At 37.4% G+C, this 23,697-nt stretch overlaps 1 protein-coding gene across 5 annotated transcripts in view; it reads right to left on the reverse strand.

Annotated features, from left to right (window-relative positions):
* The window catches only part of LOC145997490 (uncharacterized), a 50,488-nt gene that overhangs the window by 20,049 nt on the left and 6,742 nt on the right, over positions 1–23,697 (reverse strand). For 4 of the 5 annotated variants that reach the window (XM_083134597.1, XM_083134594.1, XM_083134595.1 and 1 more), the window contains exons 2-4: positions 13,936–14,066; positions 11,122–11,250; positions 96–199 (exon numbers count right to left, since the gene is read on the reverse strand). In XM_083134597.1, coding sequence (XP_082990723.1) covers positions 96–199; positions 11,122–11,250; positions 13,936–13,970 — 268 coding nt within the window. In that variant the 5' untranslated portion in view covers positions 13,971–14,066. The remainder of the gene's footprint in view (positions 1–95; positions 200–11,121; positions 11,251–13,935; positions 14,067–23,697) is intronic. The other variant, XM_083134599.1, reaches the window with a different exon arrangement.

The raw sequence follows: 23,697 nt of genomic DNA on the forward strand, positions 1-23,697 counted from the left end.
CCTGGCATCAACTGAAGTGGTGTTTCTTCATCAACATTTGCTTCATCATAGCCCTGATTTCAAATGAATGGAATAAACATAAGAAGATGACTTACCAATTAAGTTCCCTTCCAGAGGATGCATCACAGGACATGAGCATAACATCTTCACCTGTTGATTCCAGGCTGCTGCTGCTTCTTCCACGTATCCAATCCAACACCTGTAGAAACAATTATTACATGTAGATCACTCAGTTTTCACTAAGGAAACTGTTATCAACAAGGTAAAGAGTATGAGTTTGTATTTAGTGTAAAACTACTTCAAAAAAAGGTAATTCCACACCATTTCAGCCAACCATTGCCAATTGATTAATATTTTATCGGGTCGGGTACCCTATTCTACACCCTTGAATTTTCATTTTTTTTTCTTTCATTATGAAGATTATGTGATCCTAATTGTGAATAAAAAACAATTGGAGCACGGAAAGAAGTATTTATGACTGTACCGCCGTTTAAAGTTGAGATTTTGTCGTTTGAAATTGTTGAGTCCAAATTTCCCACCGATTCCGGGCTCCACCCCTGGGGTAATTGACTTACCGCCCGCTACCGCAGCCCCGCCTTAAGTTCAATTTGTAAGTCCAAAAATGAAGTAACTCCTACGTTGAAACTCCTTGTTGTCTTTTTTCACAGAATACCAACCTCCACTCCCTTCCCATCATAAAAATTAGAAGTCTCAAATTATCCCATCCCACAAGTCATTTAGAAAAAACAACCATCCCCTTTACGCCCTACAGTTGCCAAAAAGAAATAATTATTTCCAATTTCTGAAGTCGCATGAATGAAATCCAATGTCTGAAATGTCCAATCCGTCAATATATCACACAAATAACATATCGCAATCGCAAATGTTCCCATTGCATAAGTCAATCATAAGAAGAAAAAGAAAAAAATCAGATATGCGCCTGTGACATGAATCAATGATCCGATATCTTCAGACTTTCGCCTGTGACATGAATCCAAGATGCGCCATGATGAAATCGCTGCAAAACCGTTTTGACGTTACATAAGGAATGGAAATATTGAAAAACGTAAGTTTCCTAGCACGTAGACCTAAAAAAAATTACTTTCCGTGCTATTAAGAAACATAGTTTCTTATTAAGAACTAATTTTTGTAAGGAAAACATTCGAAGTGTGCGGAAAATCGAGAGTGTAGAAAAGGGTACCGGAGCCATTTTATCCTTCAAGTGTTCCAAAAATCAACATTTCAGGCTTGCATGTACATCTATTGGCCATTTTACAGTTTTCAGACATTTATGAAAATGTCGTTAATTTATTTATCAGAAATAAATGTTTTCATTTTGTCGATTCCAATTTTATCATGACTATCCAATATACATCTATTGCTCTGAACATTTTCCCTTCAAGCATTTAAAAGCTATTCTCCAGGTTCAAGATATATCTGTACACAGATTCTGTATAAAAGGTCCCTCCCTCTAATATTTCTAACGAATCAGTATAAATAGTACCTCCATCTAATAACTTTTACTAGTGTATAAAAAGTTCAGGGTGGCTACAGACAAGCAGAAATGAAATTCCCTGACAATTATAAACTAAATTAATGTTTTTGCAAATAGAAATAAGAATATCATACAGATCCAGGGATATTAAGTACCTATATTAGCTTCCACACCATTTCTCTGGGATTTGCATTCAAACTGCAAAATTGTGAATTTGGAAAATTATTACTATTCACAAGCTAGGGAGGAATTACGGGATTTTTTCATATGCAGCCAGGTTTTCAATACAATATTTGATTATTTTTAAAATTACGACTAAATGAGATTAGAGTGAAGTGATTGATGCAAAAAGGAATTTTGTATTTTTTCAATCTCTCACTTTTCTCGTTATTATATGTTGATATTTCCACTGGTTTGGAACCCTCTGCTTGCAAGAACCAGGAGTGCAGACTCATTTTTCAATGCACCAACCTACTTCTTTTTTCTATGTAAAGCAAACAACTTAACCCTTGCACACAATTGAATCATATAAAACAGTGTCATATTTCCTTACACTATCAATGGGATTTCTCCTTCAGTACAAACATTCACTGTATACCCAAGTGAAGTACTGTGAAACTGCCAACATGGAGTTATACCATTATTACTGGCGAAAAGGGTATATATGTATTAAAAATTAAAATCATCAATATATGGAAGGGGAATCTACTGCATTGTAAAGGTGCCTGATTTAGCTAGTCAAATACTAAAAGAGGCACATGCTGTTGATAACAGCTGCCGAAAGTTTATGTACAAGGGGTGTCAAGAAAAAATTCCAATTTTACCTGTACGCAGCACAACATGCATATGCAGGCAGGAAGAAGTGTCATGTGACTGAAATTTGGTGCAGTAAAACAACAGTTTTAGGACAGTTCTAGGTTAAAGATGGCAGCACTCGAACAGTCTCCCACCGACTGCAAAGTACATGTGGTAATCAGTTTTTTGCATGCTCAGAATCTGGCATGTAATTACCACCAGTAATTTGTGTGAGGTGTACAGACCAGACATCATGACCGATAGTATGAGCAGACGATGAAGGCCAATCCAATGCGCACGAACCCATACAGCTGAGTACATAATTTCAAGCGAGAGATCTTGGACCACTCCCTGTACAGTCCTGGCCTTGCATGTACCCTTTTTCATCTCTTTCTTCAGCTGAAGAGATTTCTGCCAGGAGAAGGTTTTGACAGCTACACTGCAGTACAGATAGTTCCAGTCTTTGCTGTCAGACACATATGTCATGCTACGACCAATGCCAGAACAGTGGTGATTATGCCAAAAATTAGATTAGGAGTCACTGTAACTAATGCTTTTAATTACTACTGATATTCTTGTTTTATTTATGCCTAATCGGTAGGGACCTTATTATTTACTTTTCTTCCAAATTGGTATTATTCTTTTTATTTATTTATTTTTACTATTCAGTGTTATTTTTCCCAAAATTCACATTTTCATCTTAGCGCATTTTGTGGCAAATATACCTAAAATTATACCTTGATGGTGTTTGCAAACTACTATTTTAAATTAGGAAATCTCAAATCCTACATGTCATATTCACCTTAAGTGATTGTTTTTGCATTTCTGGGATAAAAACTAACAATTTCCGATAAGTTTCAGACTCTTACAATGCCGAAAACGTCAAGAATTAACAACTTTCTGAAATGATCATTCAGTATTTCCCGACTGCGGGATTCCGAAAAGTAGGGAAGTATTTTCCTGGAATCGGGATGGGAATTCTTTAGATCCCAGTCTCAACTTTTCGGGATCCCGCACACCCCTATAGTTTTCTCTTGGAGAAAATGTTGGAAAACTTGATTGTGTTCTAGATACACAAATATGGCACATTCTGTTTCTTTAAGCCTAAAAAAAAAAGACGAATGTTGGATTTAGAGATATTTTTCGTTGTTTAAGCAATTTTTAAAATTAGCGAAAAATTCAAACAATTCACATTTAATGTCAAATTCTCGTTATTTCGCTACTTCGAATGGGTGAAAAATGTGTCCACACATCATTGCACATTCATAAACACTACTTCGCTGTAATTGACATTTTTCACTATTATCGCGTTTGCGAAAAATCAAGGAATGATTAGAGTAATTATGATATTAACATATTTTCATATTTATTATAATTTTATTTCATGACATTGGATATTCCAAAAGTTTAAACAGACAGGACCGAAAGGGGGGAGGGGGCGTGAATTACAATAAGAGTGTTGCAGAAAACTTAAGGTTGGGAGCATCATGCACTTGTCAAATTTATATTACGTTTACCAATGCAGATTTCTCTTTTACTTTTCCGTGACATTATTCAACTATCCCGATTTCTTGGAGTCTTCTTGACATGGAATTACAGTTCGATGTCATTGTAAATGAATGTTAACCTATGCAAAACCAGTATTACGCCAGGATGATGAAAGAAAACCTTTGTTTGCTTTTCTACATTGAACAAGATAAGCCAGAAGAGTAATAAAATTCCAGCAGTATATTCGCAGTGGTGTAGCAGACTAAAGTTCCATTTTTCTTGGATGTTGAATCCGACAAACATCGCAAATGACAAAAAAATGTCATACTGGAACATCCAAGAAACATCTGATTCATGAGAGCACAATGCATGTGATTTTGTCGGATTTTGCAGAATGACAAGTATTGAACTGCTACGTTCAACAAAAATTGCATGCATATAAGCCAAAAAGTTTGTTCAATGAAATGTTGTACCACACCAGACAAATTCGGATGTACAAGGCTATGTTTAAGCATGCAATTTTTGTAAGATATTGCCGTCCAAAGACATCCAACAAAAATCAATTCCATAAGAATGCCATGCATGTGATTTTTGTCACACGTTGTAGTGAACATTTTGTTGAAGTTCAACATTGGTCAGACGGCGATATCCGACAAAAATCGTATGCATCAATGGAGCCTAAATGTCCATCCAACAAATGCTGTACCATGAAATTCAAAAAAATTACAAGAGTTGCATAGTACCCTGTTCTTTTCCATGTTCCTTCAGAATGTCCGAAAAAAATGCCATGCTACGACACCCAACAACTATCGGACAGTGCCACACTAGTAATGCCCCTCTCCCCTCTCCTCCATCTGTTGACTGTTCTGTCCCCTTACTACTTCCATACAGACAAGAAAAATGATAATTCAATGCATTTTCCAGATGATATTTAGAGGCTTATCAAATTTCCCTGCCACTCCGGAAATTTCTCTCTCTCTCTCTCTCTCTCTCTCTCTCTCTCCCTCCCCCCATCACTGGTTTCTGTTCTGGCGCTGTGGTTGTGTTGTGCAAAAAAAGGAGCCCCAAGATTTAGCAACAAGATTTCTTGTTCCCATGCATCGCTACATAACATCTTTCAAACCAAATGACTGGCACATTCATTCCATGAAAAAAAAAATTCAATAAAGACAAAATTCCCTGACTTTTTTTGACCTCTCAAAATCCCTGACTTTTTCCAGGTCTGTCGCCACTCTGAAAAAAATCTCTACCGATTCTGTATACAAAGTCCAGTATATAAAATTACCTCATCTAAAAATTTCTACTGAATTCTGCCTGTGTATAAAAAGTTCCTTCCTCTATCTCTAGTGAGAAGTTCCTCCCTCTAATATCTCTACTGCATTCTATATAAAAAAGTCCCTCCTAAAATATTTACTGTTTCTAATATCTAATGAATTGTGTACAAAGAGTTCCTTCCTCTATTATCTAGTGAATTCTAACATTATATAAAAAGCCCCTCACTCTAATATCTCGACTGTATAAAAATGCCATGCATGCCATCTAAAATTTTCTACTGGATTCTGTTTAAAAAGTCCCTTCCTCTAATATCTAATGAATTGTGTATAAAAAGTTCCTCCGTCCAAAAATTTCTACTGGATTCTGTATACAAAGTCCTCTAATATCTCTAGTGAAAAGATGCTTCCTCTAATATCTCTAGTGAAAAGATGCTTCCTCTAATATCTCTAGTGAATTCTATATAAAAAGTCCCTCCCTCTAATATCTCTAATGAATTCTGTATAAAAGTTTACCCCATCTAAAAATTTCTACTGGACACAAAGTCCCTCCCTCTAGTATGTCTAATTAATCAGCATAAAAAGTACCTCCCTCTAAAAATTTCTAATGGATTTATGACCAATCACCATTGGGCATACATGCCCACACACAAATAACCACCGACCACAACCTAAGTACAAGGGCCATCAGGTTAGCATCAGAAAAAGCTTGTGAGAGCTATTTTCAACCCCCCAATTAGAACCGTGGGTAATGTTTACAAACCATTTGTTACACTCATGGGAGGGGTAGAAGTGCTTTATTTATAAAGAAAAAACAATTTTTAGGCTGACAGTAGCCATCTTGAATACCAAAAACCATGTGCTCCAAATCACATATTTATTAAACCCTTTATCTTTTATTGAAAATCAAAGATAACACTTATCCATAGGTAAAATAATGCCTAATTTATGAAAAGTAAATTCATTTGCGATTATCTGGCATAATTAAGCCAGAAAAGGTGAAAAAACAAGTTTGTTTACACTTTTCAAGCAATTGATAACTCTGACAGCTGGTGGGAGAAATTGGAATTCCCACAGACAAGGAAAAAATCTCAGATGACTCCAGCTGGCCAATGAGAAGCCTTCGAGGCTGTGACATCAAAGAGGGGACTTTCAGAGGGCCTATTATGTGCTGAGCTTGGCGTGCAAGCTCAACTGTATTCCAGACCCACCTGAGAGCAGGTCAGATGTGAAGTTGCTGGCAAAATTCAGTGCGTTAATGGCAGGGTGTGCCGTTAACAAAGGACAAGGGAAACAGGGGTCTAAGGTCCAGGTATAGCAAATATGGACCTAAGTGTGTGTGGCCAAGTGTGATATTGTGTCCAAGACAGCATCTAAGGATCCCAGTGCAAATTTCGGCAATGTATCGAGTTTTGTGTCCCTCATCAAAAGTAAAAGTTCAGACCCCATGGTCGGCAAAACTGACACCATAGCAGCATCAGTCAATATCCATGTTGTTTTCAGCCAAGACAAGAAAAGCCAGGAGAGCTCACCCATCACTCCCCAACTGCCTTTATCACTCCAAGGTAGCATGAAGTTCCTAATTTTTAGTGGTGTATACCCCAAAAATGGCCATGTGTCGGGATGTGGCTATTGAGTGTGAAATAGTGTGGGTGGCCCCCAGGTATGAAAGATATAATGCCCAATAGGCTGATATGCAAGTACAGAATCCTTTTGTATATCTCTTTTGTGTGTTTTATGTACAGTGAAATGTTCATGTTTGGTGGTGGCTATGCCACAAGTGGTGTTCTTTGTGAATAAATGTTTCGTTCAAAGGTGCCTGACTTGTTATCATTGCAGTGAATCATAAGACTACCAAAGCCTCCACTAGCTACCCATTCTGAAATTTAGGCTAAAGTTAGTCTGTTGCTTAACAGGTCTCTCAAGGGATACCTGTTATTATATGGAACACCACACATGGAATAGGGTCTGTGTGTGGCCGTGTACAGCGTGGCTCTTTCTTTTCTCTTTCCGAGTCAGTGTTGTTTTTGGTTAGTTTTAAAGAAGTCTCTTTATATTCCCCTTATAGATTCTGCTTGTGTATCAAAATTCCCTTCCTCTAAAATCTCTACTGATTCTGTATACAAAGTTCCTCCCTCTAGTACCTAATGATTTCTGTATAAAAAGTCTGCTAGACTGCACAATCGTCCTTGTGTTTTACCATTTTGGTGTTAAAGAAAAATATGTTCACTCGTAGTACTTAATTCATGCATCGATTAGGCACTGCATTTTTCAATTAGAAGTTCCTGTTCTGTGAAATAATATGAACTTTCTTACCTTTCTTGGCATAGGGGCTTTCCTTTATCGAAATCCATGATCTATACATACAGTAGTCCCAGGTGGAACTTTGGTTTTTAACCTGGATTTTTTGCGAATTTCCACTAGGATTCAACTTTCTTTATTTCGTTTCTTAATCCGTATTTATGATTTTCATGACTTCAAAGGAAGAAAAAGGCAGGGCCGCAGTAGCGGTAGGTCAATTACCACAGGGGCGGAGCCTGGAATCATGGGGGAGGGGGGGGGGGCTGTGACTTTATACTACTTTTTTTCCACTTCCAATTCTACCCTCACCTTAAATTTTACATTTCTGGAATCCTTGATTCATACCCTTTCCAACATATTTCTATTAAGAAGGGTCGATTCGACATCCTTACCAAAAAGTCCCTCCCTCTAAAATATTTACAGTTTCTAATATCTAATGAATTGTGTATAAAAAGTTCCTTCCTCTAAAATCTAGTGAATTCTATAAAGAAAGTCCATCCCTCTAATATCTTTAGTGAATTCTATATAAAATTCCCCTCCCCCATATAAAATTTTCTACTGAATTCTGTTTATATGTAGAATTCACTAGAGATATTAGAGGAAGCTACATTTTAAAGTCCCTCCCTCTAATATGTCTAATGAATCTATAAAAACTACCTCCGTCTAAAAATTTATACTCAAATCTGTTTAAAAAGTCCTTTCCAATATTTATGGATAATCTCCATGCCCTACTTTCAAAAATTAAATGTCTAAATATGCAATTTCTATAGCACTGCAGTCACCTTGAAACATACATTTATGAAGGTCGTCAATGAAACTTTGAGGTTGTTCAAGGACCATTTCTAATTTTATATTTCATCGGTAAATTTTATAACTGTACTTTATCGGTATCCCTATTATAAAAGGTCCTCCATCTAAAAATTTCTACTGGATTCTGTATAAAAAGTCACTCCTTCTAAAGTGTCTAATGAATCAGTATAAAAAGTAACTCCGTCTAAAAATTTCTACTGGATTCTGTATAAAAAGTCCCTTCCTCTAAAATTTCGACAGAATTTTGTATAGAAAGTCTGTCCCTCCCTCTATGTCTACCAAATTCTAATTATGGAACAATGACTAGTTGCCTTCACACTATTTCAAGTAACACAGCAGAAAAGGATGAAATTTGCAAAATTAGATATAAAGTTAATGCTACTCTGCACCGAAAATCCAACACCAGTGAACAGTCATATTTTATCGTGATAGCAAACCTGAGAAGTCCAATTTGGGGTAACCCAGTTAAGTCACAGACCCTAAAGGAAGTGAAGTGCGTGCCTATTTGAAAGTAATTAACACTAGCTTTGTAATAATTTCTCACACACGGGAATGCCCAGAAATTTCTGAATACCCAGCCGTCATTCCGTCAAAGAGGGATAATTTTATGGGGTAGATATATATAAATGGCTCAAACTTTTAAACTACGGAGATGCAGGTTCATCATCGAACAACCAAGAACAAAATGAAAGTGATTGCCTTCCCGTACCACCACACCAGACCCTGAAACCATATGACATCAAACTAGCACACATACCGGTGACAAAAATAGCCCACGCTCCAAACAAACACAAGCAATATTTGAGCAGTACCTATTCAATACATCCAAAAAAAAAAAAAAATCCGCTACCGGACTAGCAAGGCACCTAAAGTTCAACAAACACATGAAAAAGTTTTTGAGTCAGGCATACAGCACACACACTGACACTAAAATCAAAGAGACGCAAGCAATCACGTACTTTTTGCACAATCTTAATATTGACAGTGGACAGGCACATCACATGTAGCTCCTGCTGTTGCAACAACTCAAATGCACTGGCTACACTAATGCTCCTAGCGGCACATGGGGAAACAACAGGAACCAAAAGCCAACCCAGCAGTGAAGCAATGAGTTCCACAGCGGATGGTAGCCGAGGCCACCAAAATTAATAGAACCTCTACAAGTAAGTTTCTGTGGATGAATATTAGTAACTTGCTTAAGTTTTATTACTATATATTTTTTTGAAAAAATGAAATTCTACATGTAAGAATGAGTAAAAAAAGCAACGCCCTACAATTAAGGGTTCAGGGGGGGGGGGAAGAAATGCACGTCAGAAAGCCTACCCAGCCACCTATCCAAAGCCCTTCTTCCCTTCAACATTCCTGACAAAGTGCTCCTCTCCCCTTTGACAACCCAGGCATTTATGATCCAGCAGCACCGGACTGACACAAAGAAAGCCCAACCCACCACTGGACTTGCCAAGCATATCAAATACAATAACCATGAAATGTAAAAACTACACGTCAAACGGACAGCATACACGCATGCACAAACATAAAAGAAACACTTGCCATTATGGACTTCTCGCATCGTTTCCCCACTATGGCAGTTCAAATTGGGAAATAGTAGATAACAGCACACCTAGCAGAGAAAACAACAGAAGCATGCCAAGCAAGGTGCAACAAGTTCAGAGGAAAGTAAGGTTCTATGTATTTACACATAATCAGAAATGCAACACATTGCCAAGGGAGGAAGCAAAAATCACCAAGATCACACTTATTGCCACGATGCCTAATTTAATATACAAATCTTCTGAACAGTCTTAAACACTGAACAATGCTGATAAACACATTCTTGTGACTCCGATTATAACAAGCTTGTGTCAATATAATTCTAATTATGCAACAATGACTTATTGCTTTCAGAGTATCTCAAACAGTTAAGTGAAAAAGCACAGGATTTCTTAATTCAGATATAAACTTCATGTTATTGAGCCCCTAAAATAATATGCTGTAATTCTTTTAGTGTCAGTGTATGCAACTTGAAACTAAACAGGGTGGCTACTCTAGGACCATGATAAAAATCAAGTAATTACCGCCTCTGAACACCCACACACATACACATATAGTAACAATATAAAGGGTCTGTGTGATTCCGATGTATTCAAAAATTCTAATTCAATTGAATTCAACTGTTATGGCACATATTCTAATCTGCGAGAAATTGTTAATTGTGTAACAATTTCAAACTCAAATCTACCTAATCATCTTCAAGATATCATGCAATAATCTTCCGTCCGTCAGATTGCTCTACAAAGGACACTAACAAAGTAAGTGGAACCAAAAAGTTCTGTTTTATTTTTCGCACAGCATTCTTTTCCTTCATAGACAAAAATAAATGTTAAACTGTGAAAAACTTGTTTCAGGGCATTTATAAATATGTATAAATTCAATAGTATTTGGATTAATAAAAGTTGTAATTTTTCACGTCTACGGAGAAAAATTCAAGCAGAATTCACGCATAATTCCCAGAATTCCCTGTGAGTAGCCCACTTTGAATAGTCCTAAATGCAGTCAATGTCCTTTTTTTAAATGAATTTTTGGTGAATTTTCAACATTAAGAAACTGATTATCAAAATAATTTATACAACTGACTTTTGCTGATTACAATATGATGAATGAACCTGATATTCAAATGCAGTGTTCCCACATAACCTTTTCCAAACAAATTACCAGAATTTTCAAAATAAATTCAAAATTAAATTCCATATCGCTATGCCACTATAGTGTTTTAACTCACTTGAACTCTGTGTACGGTACATTTTAAGAATAAAAATATGAAGCCACTCGATCCTGTTGCAAGAAAAGTAATATTCTTAAATTGTTAATGTATATCAACATTATTTGTTGAAGGAAATTTTGTAAAAGTCCATTGGCCCCTCCAAGTCCACAATTTCAAGTTATGCATTAAATATAACTTACCGTAATTTAATTCCCACATCGGCCTCACAGGGTATCGGCGTAACTTCTTCCTCTTCCTTCTCAATTGTCTTCCTGAAGCTTCCTCTTCTACAGGCTGCTATGTGGTCCCCATCCCCGGAGATCTTGTTGCTGTGGAAGTACAAAACTTTTTAAGGCTACATCTGCAATATTACGAACCACACTGGCAACACTGTCGCTGGCAAGTGTCACTTACAGACGTGTTTCCCCTCTGGCTATCACACTGAGGCACTTTTAACAAAAGTGACACTTGCCAGCAACAGTGTTGCCAGTGTGGTTCTTAAAATTGCAAAAACATGGAATTTTGGAATAGCTCATTCAAACCCTTGTACAATGTTTGTTAAGACTTCATCAACGTACTTTTTTGTCAAATTCAATAGAATTCAATCCAGATTGTTCAGTGATATTGAAAAATGTTGCAATAATTTATCTGAGTTCTGTGTGTCAAATATGATTTGCAGAATTTTTACTTTAGTTTCTGGCAACATTTTATTATTAAATCATGCATGATATTCCATGTATTTGTACCACAATTCTCTCAACATACAAGGCCCTATATTCGAAGAAAGCATTTCTTCTCATTCCGTTTAGCTTTTCAGTTATACGGTCGTAAACACCAGGTTCGGCGACTTCTGGGACACCCAGTACTTTCACCAGGAATATAAACTTCAGAAGTTAAGCATTGACTTACTGATAATACCTTCAATATCGTGATGGTTAAACTGAAACTACAGTTTAACAGTTTACTCATAGGGGGTCAGCAAGGATTTACGTCCTTTTGCTAAGCTTAAAATACCTTCCTGATAGCATAAGGTGCCACACTACTGTTTGGTAATCAACAAGTCCTATGGCATGAACAATGTACAGTGACTCAGATGTCACTGTTTTGTTGAACTTTCCTTCAAGAATTTTGTTATTCACATGACCCTGCGTTAGTTTGTTAAAAAAAATCACATCTAATGGATGGTTAACAATTATAACAAATAAAACAAAATATATTGCTAATTTTACTGTATGTGTTAATCCTAATATCTACCAAACACAACCCAAATATTGCAGCAAGAGAGTGACCAATTACTGTGGTAGATTTCTACATGAAAATCATTGAAAACATGGCCCTTTTACTAGAGTATTTAACATACAACTTGTGACTAAATATTCTGTCCATCACACTGTAGTATAGCTTGTCCACAACAAATTTAAAATTACTGGCTGATCCTATTTTTCTTTGTTCAAAATTCCACTTTCAGTATACTATTAGAAAAATTTGATTTTCCCGGAAACATGGTACATTTCCCCCACGTATCCAGGATCTTCACACTGATACACACCCTAACAAAATCAGATATAGAACATAAGTGCACAACCATTGCATCACGATGTTGAACAGGCACAATTCGGATGGTCTGGACATTAAGCCAGACATCATACCTAACCAGGCATGGGAGGCAAGAACTGGAGAACTGGGTAAGAGGAGGCCAAAAGGAAAACCCCATGGAAAGAGGGTGCGAAGGAAGAAACATGGCAGAAGATAGGAAAGAGAGACGAGAATTGGAATAAGTATGGTTAACATACGAATCTCAGATAGTTGCATTATGACCCTCTGCCGATAAATGAGCTGGTATTGGGTGATGTCATGCCTCAACCTGATTGGCTGGCATGCTCGGAGCCTCATGAAGGAAACAAGTCACTGTTACATTAAGAACTAGATCCAATTATTCACGTGAATGGCAAGTATAACTACAGGATGAGGAATTTACGTAAATGGGGGTTTCTTTTAGTTGCACAAGTTTCTTTTGTAATTAATTTATTATTATATTACACTGGTTGACTTTTTGGAGAAAAAAAATTGGAAGTTTTCAAACCAATAGGTGATTCTGGAAGTACCTTGAATACTGATCATGGAAATGACATCTACTTCTTCCCATCGTGTCAGGATTTTTACCAATATCACCAAGTTCAGTCAACCCACCACATTATAACATTGAGTTTAGGACACTTTGTGAGGGATTTCCAAAATAAAACTAACGTAACGAAAGTCTATACAATTTTTATGCCAATGTGTCACATGAGATGTGTAAGATGGACTAAATGTTTACAACTCTATATTCACAATATAAATCAATATTTTACGACCATCTATCGGGGAAATAATGGAACCACATTTTATTGTGAAATTAAGGCAGTTAAAAATATTGCTGTTTTGTGAAAGAACTAGACATGATGAATAAAAATGGATTTCATTTTTGGAATCGGCATGCCGAAATTATTCAGACTATACTCATCTGCGAGACATCGAAACCCATCTCGACCAGTGTTACAGTTAAGTTTGATTTTCACAAAATTTATGTGATATTTTACATTTTGTTTAGGTTATGGAAACCTTTTCTGTAATTCTATATTGTACAGCCTTGCTCACATATTCATAGCCATATCTTAATACAGTACCAGCTTATTTGAACTTACTCCAAGGGGATTCATTTATACGAACAGGGTTGTAAGATAACTGTTGGAAGTTCATAATGATTGTAAAATGCTTCACTACTTGTTAAAGTAAAAATGAGATAATTTGTATGTAATGATGATGATTTCCTGGAATAACAGACCCTGCCCATATCATGTATCCACTAACGTATCTGGTAGATGCTGCTTCTGCCTTGCAACGGAAAAACAGTAGAACTAGAACATGTAACTCTTCAATATGGGTCCATCTTTACAGTGTTAACAATTGTATAATTTCAATGTATGAAAGTAACTTCAAGTTGATGAAAGAAATATATGCATGAGATGACTCACATGATTTGGTCCCAGTTGAGTTGCACTATCTGCATCACAGGAAACTGGTGTAAAGTCTCAACCTAATTCCATGTTCACTCCAATTCTTCTCCAGGTTACCACTGCTTCCAGATCTCCTTAAGATCCTGTAACTGTGGAGGTACAAGAAATTTTACTATACCTTAATAATGTTGCTTTGTATTCTTGCATTTAAAGATGTGTACCCCAATTATAAATCATTACTCATTCATGTTGTTCTGTAAAGTGTGTGGTTCAAAGAAACTGTATTGTAGGGACGACAACTTAGATGGATGGCACCGCGGAGCTTAAGCAGCGAAAGTTCATACAGACACTAGGGAGAAAAGAGAATGCCAACACAAAAATATAGTTCAAATTTTCCCCACGAGGTGGCAACGGGGCATTGAAATAAGAAGCAGAAGTTGGGTATGCAAAACTTTATAGTTTGTCAGCACAGCAGCGTACATGCGTGCTGTTCAATATGAATGACACTTTGGAAGCGTGAGATCAATAGTTGCATGAAGCATTTTCCGGGATGATGATCACCAGATTTTTTTTCAGCTTCATCTCTATAACACCTGTACCAACGTTCACTACAATTTGATGCTTTGAAAGAGGCCCAGAGGGCTCTGAACAGGGCAACTTGGCATTTCACAAATCATGGTTGAAAAAAGATTATTTTTACCTGTGATTGAAGAATAATGCCCACAAATATACAACAGGTTGCACAGAATAACAAAATATCTTCTTCGCATACACAATCCATTAGTAGTTTCCACTACATTTCAAGAGAACACCCCTTTTCTCATCTTCATTGCAATTTATTTTGCTGATTTTATTACAGATCTGCTGCACTGAATGACTACTCCATGAGGCCCAAAGGAATTCTATACTACCCTTCGTTCCATTCATGCTACCACTTGAATTTTCTGAGAAGACTGGACCATGTTTGTTTGAATTCTAGCGTACTTTTGCTGATTGCAACATGGCAAATCAGCCTGGTAACCAAATGCAAGGTTTCCACACAGCCTGTCAAAACAAATTCCCTCATTTTTCAACATCATTTTGAAATAACTTTAAAAATCACTAAATAGTGTTTTAACTCACTTTAGTAACATGTAAAGTTGTGTACTCAAAGTTTCTATTCACTTAATTTAACATAAAAGCCCGAATACAAATTCGGTTTTTCATTTTAACAAAAAAATAAAATCCTGAATAAACTCTGTTATTGTATGTTTACTAGTACGTATTTTTAAATGCCCAAATATACTCATTTCTTGCAATTCTCACTAGAAATCTTCATAATCACATTATATAGCCTCGGTTCAGAGTAGCACCTCTAGCGCCGTTCACGCGAACTACGTGGAACCGTGCGAGACAAGGCAAGGCCATCTCTACGGCAGTAGATTGAACTACATGCTCAAGGCACAAACGATTATTAAATATTATAATATTAAATGTGTGCTAAACGTTAATATACAATTATAAGATAAATATTACATATTCTTTGCGACCACGCAGGGCCTTATTAACATTACAACTCAGCATAATATACTAACACAGAGCACCTGACCTCATTATCAATAGATCATAACACCATTTACAATGAATGATTAACACAAATAACGTTGACAGAATTACCAATTAACATGGAATAATAACACTCGGAAACTAAATAATTGTGATGACCTCACAGGATCATTACAACTAGAAGGGATAGAATAAGGAATAAGGAGTTCCGACAGACAGTGGGGGTGGTGAAGCTTCCGGAAAGAATAGATTGAGCACAGATGAGATGGTTTGAACGCATGAAGAGGATGGATGCAATACTACAGTAAGAGCTTACAATGCACACAGGGGCGATTTCTCGTTGCAGGAAGTGAGCAACTTTGTACAGTTCATTACACTTATATATAGTTTTCTTCTTTTTTATGAGTTTAATGTGTGGAGGCACATAGTGGTTCGGATCCCACTTTAAACTGTAGGTTGCTCATGGCCTGCTCCAGTTGCCACCCAAAGAAGACAGTCGTCCCTGCTGTTGAGGAAGCTTGATCTTCCACCCACAACAGGATGGGGGAGGGGTATGGAAGGGAGGGGGTTGCTCGGTTAAATGGCCAGCGAGGAAGCATCGAGAGTTTCCTCATTCAGTGATGCCAGCCCTAGCATTATGATTCTAAACCTAGCATAATTTGAACTTTGCTGGTACCTAGCACCCTGTGATTGGCAGAGTGCTCTAAACGTGCATCTTTGGGAGACAGATAAATTTCATTAAAAGGAAGATACTTTGATGAAATATATTATGTACCTTATTTGTACTTCTCTAGTAGACTTGTTTCAAATAAGAGAAAGTATGCCGACTAAAGGAGAAGTATTTACGATCACATCCCATCCATCCTCTTGTTTTCCTTATCCTCCCCGATTAGGAAATGAACATTTTATGAAAGGAAATCTGTAGAAAGTTGGAGGTCACAAATAAAACATACAAGCTGCAGCTCCCAATCGTCGAATTTGCTTCAACCTTTTCAAGCACACAATACTGAACCCATTTCATTGGTTCAGGGTGGCTACTCTAAGACCATGATAAAATTCAAGTATAATTCCCAGTTTTCAAGGCAAACTTTCCACAAATTCAAGGGTACAAGCAGATGTTTTCTTTACTTCAACCTTGCTTATTACCACCTATTACCTAATTAACAATATAAAGGGTCTTTATGAGTTCAGCGTATCCAAAAATTTAATTCAATTCAATTAAATGGTATATATATATATTATAAATATTTAATTTAAGATGCATTTGCCATTTCACACACTCAGATTCGAAATACATCTACAAACACAAGTCTAAAATATTACGGGATATACTAATCTACGAAAAATGTTAACTAGATAAGAATTTCAAACTTAAATTTACCTAATCAACTTCAAGGTATCTTAATCTTAGATTGTACTGCAAAGGAAACAGATTGAGAGAATTCTGTTTTATTTACCACAAAGCTTTCTTTTCACATCTAGAGAAAAAAATTCAAGCAGCATTCACACAGAATTTCCGGAACCAATAATTCACGCAGAATTTCCGGAATTCCCGGTGAGTAGCCACCCTGTTGGTTGAACCACTGTAATCGATTTGATGGCCGAAATTCTCAATGTTGCTTAACTGAAGTAAATAATGGATAACCCAAGTTCAACAACTCCAAAATAGCTGCATAAATTGAACTTAAAACTACATAATTAGTTGCATTTAGCATAATTTAAGAGTTGAAGCAGCAATTCTTCTTATCAGGAGGTTGTCAATGCTGTCCTCAATACACACGACAACAGGCAGGGAGACCCCCACGAACGTCAAACCACAGATATAGACGTATTATACGTAACACGTGTAGTCGAGAACCAATCAGCATGGTTCATCCAAAAGTTCCAGGTAGTTTTCGAATCAAGTGGCACGGTGTGTGAATTTTTGTAAGCTAACTAGGCCTATACCCAGGATTTTTTTCATTCTTTTAGTGGAAGGCAGATTGGAAATGCATTCGTGGAGCATTAGATGCAACAACGACGCTATGGTAGTATTGCAGAGTTGGGAAAATTCAACTCACCGATAGACCCCTCCTCTTTTCCCAACCAGACAAACAATCAGCAACACAACTGCTTACAAACCAAGGCCGTCACACAGAATACAGTTTGGTACTTCTCGTTTACGCTCAATTCTCGGAAGTATTCGAATAGTGATGTATTCCGCAAATTGACAATGTTTTCAAATGTCCTTAAATATTTCTTATACCAGTATCACTGAACAGCTACGACAATTCTATGTTTAAAAAATGATATATTTATAAATTAAATGATATGTATTAGCAATGATTCTTGTAATGAATTTAAATCGGGTATCAGGACGTCTGGAGCCTCCCATCAATGGTCATAAAATTAAAACAACCAAATAACTGCAGACTTCTGGAGCTTGCCTATCTGCACAAACAAACCATTCATTTACACAAGAGAAAAATCAAAATTCTTTCATAATCTGAAGAATTGTCAATGTTCTTTTCGTATGTATTTATAGTAGGGATGGGACCGATTAATCGGTACTCTATCGGTATCGGCCGATATAGGCATATCAGTGTATCGGTTTATCGGTAAAATTACCGATTATTTTACTGATCCAATATATCGATTATTATCTGATAATTTAGTGCAATATTCTGCCATTTTGTTGTAATTTTTATGGATAATATCCATGCCCTACTTTCTAAAAAAATTAATGTCTAAATATGCAATTTATCTTGCACTGCAGTCACCTTGAAACACACATTTATAAAAGAGGTCAGTGAACCTTTCAGGTTCTTCAAGGGCCATTTCTAATTTTATATCGGATCGGTAGAATATCGGTTATCGGTATCGGTAAATTTTATATCGGTACTTTATCGGTATCGGCCAAAATTTCATATCGATCCATCCCTAATTTATAGCATCACATATAAATATTTCATTGTTAGAGAGGCATGGCCCCCTCGGGTACAGGGTTGCAGATAACATTCTAAATGCAATGGATAGATAGCACAAGTGATATGTGCGCCTGTTTAATTGAACGCATTTTCAAAGCCTTTCCTCTCTTCTCTTTCTGTCTGTTTACCATAACTTCCTACACCTAAAAAAGCTACGAGTCACCACTGAATGCACAAGGAGTGGGAACAAGGCCAAGGGGGAGACCAAGATGTCGGTGGAAAGAGCAGATAGTGGAGTGTTAGAAGAGGACAAGATTGGAACACCGTGGAAAGAGAGGAGTGGTGGAAGACCAGAAGAAAATGGAGAGGTTTGACTTCTATGCCGACTCAGCCAGAGGCAGGAAATGGCGAAGAATGATGAGGATGATGTATTCTAAGCAAAGTCATACTTAAAAATTGTGTTCAACCATTTCGATCAAAATATTTCCTATGCAGTGGCGTGCCCAGGGGGGGGGTTGGTGGGGGTTAAAACCCCCCCCATTGGTTTCGTAATTTAAAAAAATTCAAAACAGAAATACATTTTATTTCATAAATCGCCAATATTGTAAAATGTTTACATTTGACAATGAGAAATTATTTGCTTCTTCAATTACTTTTGATAATATTGGAGTTGAGTTACAGCAATGCACAAGCATTCATTCATTCCTTAGTCACTGAAAAGGAAGGAGAATTTCCTTCTCAGTATGGTCAAGAAAAGAGCCGTAACCCTTGGAATGCGAACTGAAGGAATCCCTCCTCCCCTTTCTTTCACCCAGGATGACCCTCTTAGGAGAATGACCCTCCCTTTCCTGTTACGACAGTGCTGCTAACTTTCCTTTCCTTTTTTTCCCCTTGTTATACCATTTATGCCAGCAGAGCAAACTTCTGTGAGATTTGAATCACTACAATTAGTAGGCAAAGTAAGTCGAAATCTTATTTCGCACCTGGATGCATATTTATTTCAAAATATCAATAATTATAATAATAATAATTGTTGCAGGCAGTAGCGAAGCATGGTTTTACGAAGGAGGCAAGCGATGTTTTGTACAATAGCATGCCGGGAGGAAGGGAGGGGTGAAGGATGCAACAATAGCCCAACTGGCCCAGTCAGTTCATAAACAAAATAAAAGCAATTAATATGCCAAAATATTATACGTTTTACTCTTGTAAAAAGGTAAAGGTAAAGTGTTCCCCTGTGCTTAGCACCACGCCATGAAGGCGTATAGGGGGTGTGGGGGTAACTCTTGTGCTCTTTACAAATTAGATATTTTTTCTCAACCAATTTCCAGCCTTCAGTTTATTGAATTTTCTTGTAACATGTGTGAAAGATCTCACTTGAATTTGTGCGTAAATAATTTAGCAGTTGCCAACACTACTGACACTGACACTACTGGTTGCTGTCAACACTGGTGACGTAATTTGAGCTGGACCAAGCTGGATGCATGGTTCAGACATTCGACCGCCCGGTATCTTTGTCCCAAGTCCTGGTGTTCACTGGGGTTGTAGCGAGTTGCAGTCTGCAAGGTAGCAAGTCGAAGTGGTCGTGTTGTGTGTTACGTTTCTGCGTGTGTAATAGATTTTTGACGTGGAACTAAAGATGGATAGAGAAAAGAGGAGAAATACGTATTAGATTATTTCCAAAAGAAACAAAAAATGGAAGTTGAAGCTTCACCTTCCACAAATAGAACGTCAGAAATGGTCGATTTAAGTTCAGAGGAATTCCATCCGAATTGCGAGAGTGAAACGTGCGAACTTTCAGACTCTTGATATTCAACAAGAAGGCATAACAGAAGATATTGCAAACCTTGTTGCAAAATTATGTCAAGGAACTGTCGAGGTAAGTGACGTTCATTATTTGATAGCAGATATATCCATAGGCGGATTTAGAATTGTTTTTCTGGGAGGCCACAGCATGTGCTGTAAGCATACAATCGTGTGTGTGCAGGGAGGGGGGGTGCCCGCGTGTGTATGTCTGGAAGACGTGTGTAGGATGTCACCAATAAACTTTCGCAGGGCGAGATAACATGAAGATGAACAAGTTCCCTCAATGATTTCAGGGGCCTCACCGATGGTGGTGTAATCAAAGAGGTCCTGGGTTTGATCCCCTGTGAAGGTGCATTGCACAGTGGTACGTATCCCGATTTAAACTTTAAGTCCAGTCCCGATTAACGTATCTGAATATAAAATGGACTTTTCCGTAGCCGAGCGGGTTAAGGCGTTCACTCGTCTTGAGATCGTTCGCTGCGGGACGGCGTAGGTTCGAATCCGGCTTTGGTCGGAATTTATTCGGCCTACGTATAGGGCCGGTGGCAACCCACCATCGTGAGGAAATTGGGGAGCTCCGAGTGAGTGAGCGCAATCCGGTCATGGAGACCTACTATAACGGCTGGGGATACGTCGGGCTGACCCCCCGACTATTCCAATACTGGTTGAAGATCTCTACGCTTAGAGGTGACGAAGGAAAGCGTGGGAGGGAGACCGGCAGTCGGTAGGTATGCCTAGGCCCTTCATGGGCTGTTGCGCAACGGATTATTATTATTATTACAATCATTTACTTTTTGTTTTGTTCACGAACCCTCGAAAAACGATATTACCTATCTTATAGATCCACCAAGGCATTTGAAACCCTGGCGTCGGAGCAGTGGCACGTATTTTCCGAGGTACCAGAAAGCTTGGTGCTACTATACAGTGTATATGTATGCAACCACATAATAAAATCACGGTTGCCATGGAGAGTTTTATTATTTTGTAGGAAAGGGATAAAATTTGTATTACGACACGGGATAGACTAGATAGGCATCCTATTAACTGTAAATATTCCTTACAAATCTTCTGAATATTTCTCTTGTACAAACGCAACAAATACAATAAGTAATATGTGTGTGCAGTAATAAATTCATTTTCTGAAAGCATCTTTTCTGGCATCAGTGGTCGAAGTAGGGGATGCTGCCTCCAGTTAAGAAAGTTTCACAAATCATACCCCCAATTAGAATAATTTGCATATTGAGCATCCTCCACCTACTGTATTGTCTCCATGTTGATCCATACAAGGCTGTACCCCCTCGTATCTCCAAAATCGATCAAATATCCCCTCCCTTTTCGGCTACGAATTTCTATTTCGAGCACTGTGTGGCAAGATTTTGTCGGGCTCAGTGACAGATCCTGTGGTGCGGTACTGGGCTTCGGAGGGGAAGGGGGGAGTGGCCCCTTCAACGGTTGGTTTCGCAGTTCCATAACGTTAACATTATACAAAATTCCTCTCCATAGACCTAATATGAAAATGAATATGACACATTAATGACACTGTAGTAGAAAATGTTAATTACTGAAGGGGTTCGTATTTGTTTGTCGACTGTCAAACAAATGTTTTGACCAATAATATAATAATACAATGCCAAAAATGTACACAATATTTAGCAAAATCATCTCCACAACAAGTACAATGTTCATTAAATTGATGTTTTAAATCCACTTTATGCACAGTGAGGCTAATCGGGACTGAACCTAAAGTTTAAAGTGAGATCCGAACCACTATGTGCCTCCACCGGGTATCGAACCCGGGACACCTTGATTACAAGGCGGCGACGCTCCCACTGAAATGAGACTGTGGTATCGTCATCTTGCAGCAATGCAAACACGTCCAGTAAATGCTCTTGAAGCAATTGATATGTGCAGTGAAGCAATATTTCCCTGGGTAAACACGTTTGCGCATATTATGTACAATCCCGGTAACAACAACATCAAATGATAAATCATTCTCAACTTTGAGGCGGTTGAAGACCTATCTTCGACATACCATTTGCGAAGAAAGATTAAATGGGTTAGCTGCTCTGAACATTCACCGGGATATAAAAGTTACTTGTGACGACATATTGTCAGAACTCGCACAGAAACCTCGATGCCTAAATTTCAGAATTTAAATTGTTGAACTGTGGTACCTTATTTATTACTGTCTTTAAGACATCAAGTAGTCTTAATCTCTTTAATGTTGTTACAATGTTGAGTGTACATATTTTTTGTTTAAAAATTATATTTGAGCAATTAAATATAAAATATTAATAATTTGGAAATATTCAAGCAGGTGCTTTTATATGATGCAATAAAAACATGAAGCATCCATAGCAAATACATTGATTGCGTTCATTGGGGTAAAATCCAAGTATATTAATTATCTAATTTATTACAAGAAATTTGAAATGTGAACTGGAAAATGTATTGGATTCATAACCCCCCCCTTACGAAAATCCTGGGCACGCGCCTGTTCCTATGCACTATTCATTTAATTATAGAATGAAATCAAGTGAACATATTATTTTATAGGAATCCATGTAAATTCACTACAGTCAAAATACAATGAAAAGTAAACAAAAGACGAAGGAAATGATGTTGACCGATTTCATTTATTTTACTTTGCTTTTCTACCACTTTTAGCTAATCGCATAGATGAGGATGAAATTGATGAAGGGACATTCGCAAAGAACACCCATGCTGGTATTCGAACCTGGGATCCTGGTTGGTCAGAAAATATTATTGAATATGATTAAAAATTGCCACTTTGACAGGTAAAATAATAGCTTGATATTGAACAACACGTTTTTGTAATTAAAAACAAATGACAAATGAATGTCCTCCAATAATTCTTGGGACCAATTTTTGGTTATAAGCCCTGCACCCCCATTGGAAAACATAGGTGCGCGCACAAGCGGGAAAGATGGGACAGTTGCCCCCTCCCTCCTCCCATAATACTCTCACTTAGAACTTTAGTGTAGAGGAATCTTATTAACGTTATTAAACAATAGTACACTCTTTAAAAAAAAAGTATTATTTTCAAGCTGACGAAAGTTCCAAGCAACTATGGAGGGAGAGATTGAACTATCCAACTATCTAGCAAATTTCTTATTATTAATATTCCCAAACAGTTTATTCATAAGTTGTGTTATCTCTGTGTGTTTGAAATATAAATTGCGCATACATAGGCATAGAAAATCAGTATTGGCAATTGGGTGCCAAACTGGGGGGGAGGGGGGGTAAGGACAGTTTACTTTTTCTTTGTAGACAAGGCTGAGCATTAAGAGGCCATAGAAAGGGAGCAAAAAATGAGGGGATGGCAATTGCCCCACACCTAATCGCAGTCACTGTTGGAAATCAATAAATTATGTGTAGTTGATTTGATTCTGCTGTACGAAACCATGTTTATATGTAAATTAGTCCCTGAACCACAGGGAAATAAAGGAGGGTGCAAAGAACATTGGTGCCACGGAAGTTTGAATTCTCCTAATGCAGTTATTTT

The sequence above is a fragment of the Lepisma saccharinum genome, chromosome 13 (assembly GCF_977018435.1).
Source record: "Lepisma saccharinum chromosome 13, izLepSacc3.1, whole genome shotgun sequence".
Lineage (NCBI taxonomy): Eukaryota > Metazoa > Arthropoda > Insecta > Zygentoma > Lepismatidae > Lepisma > Lepisma saccharinum.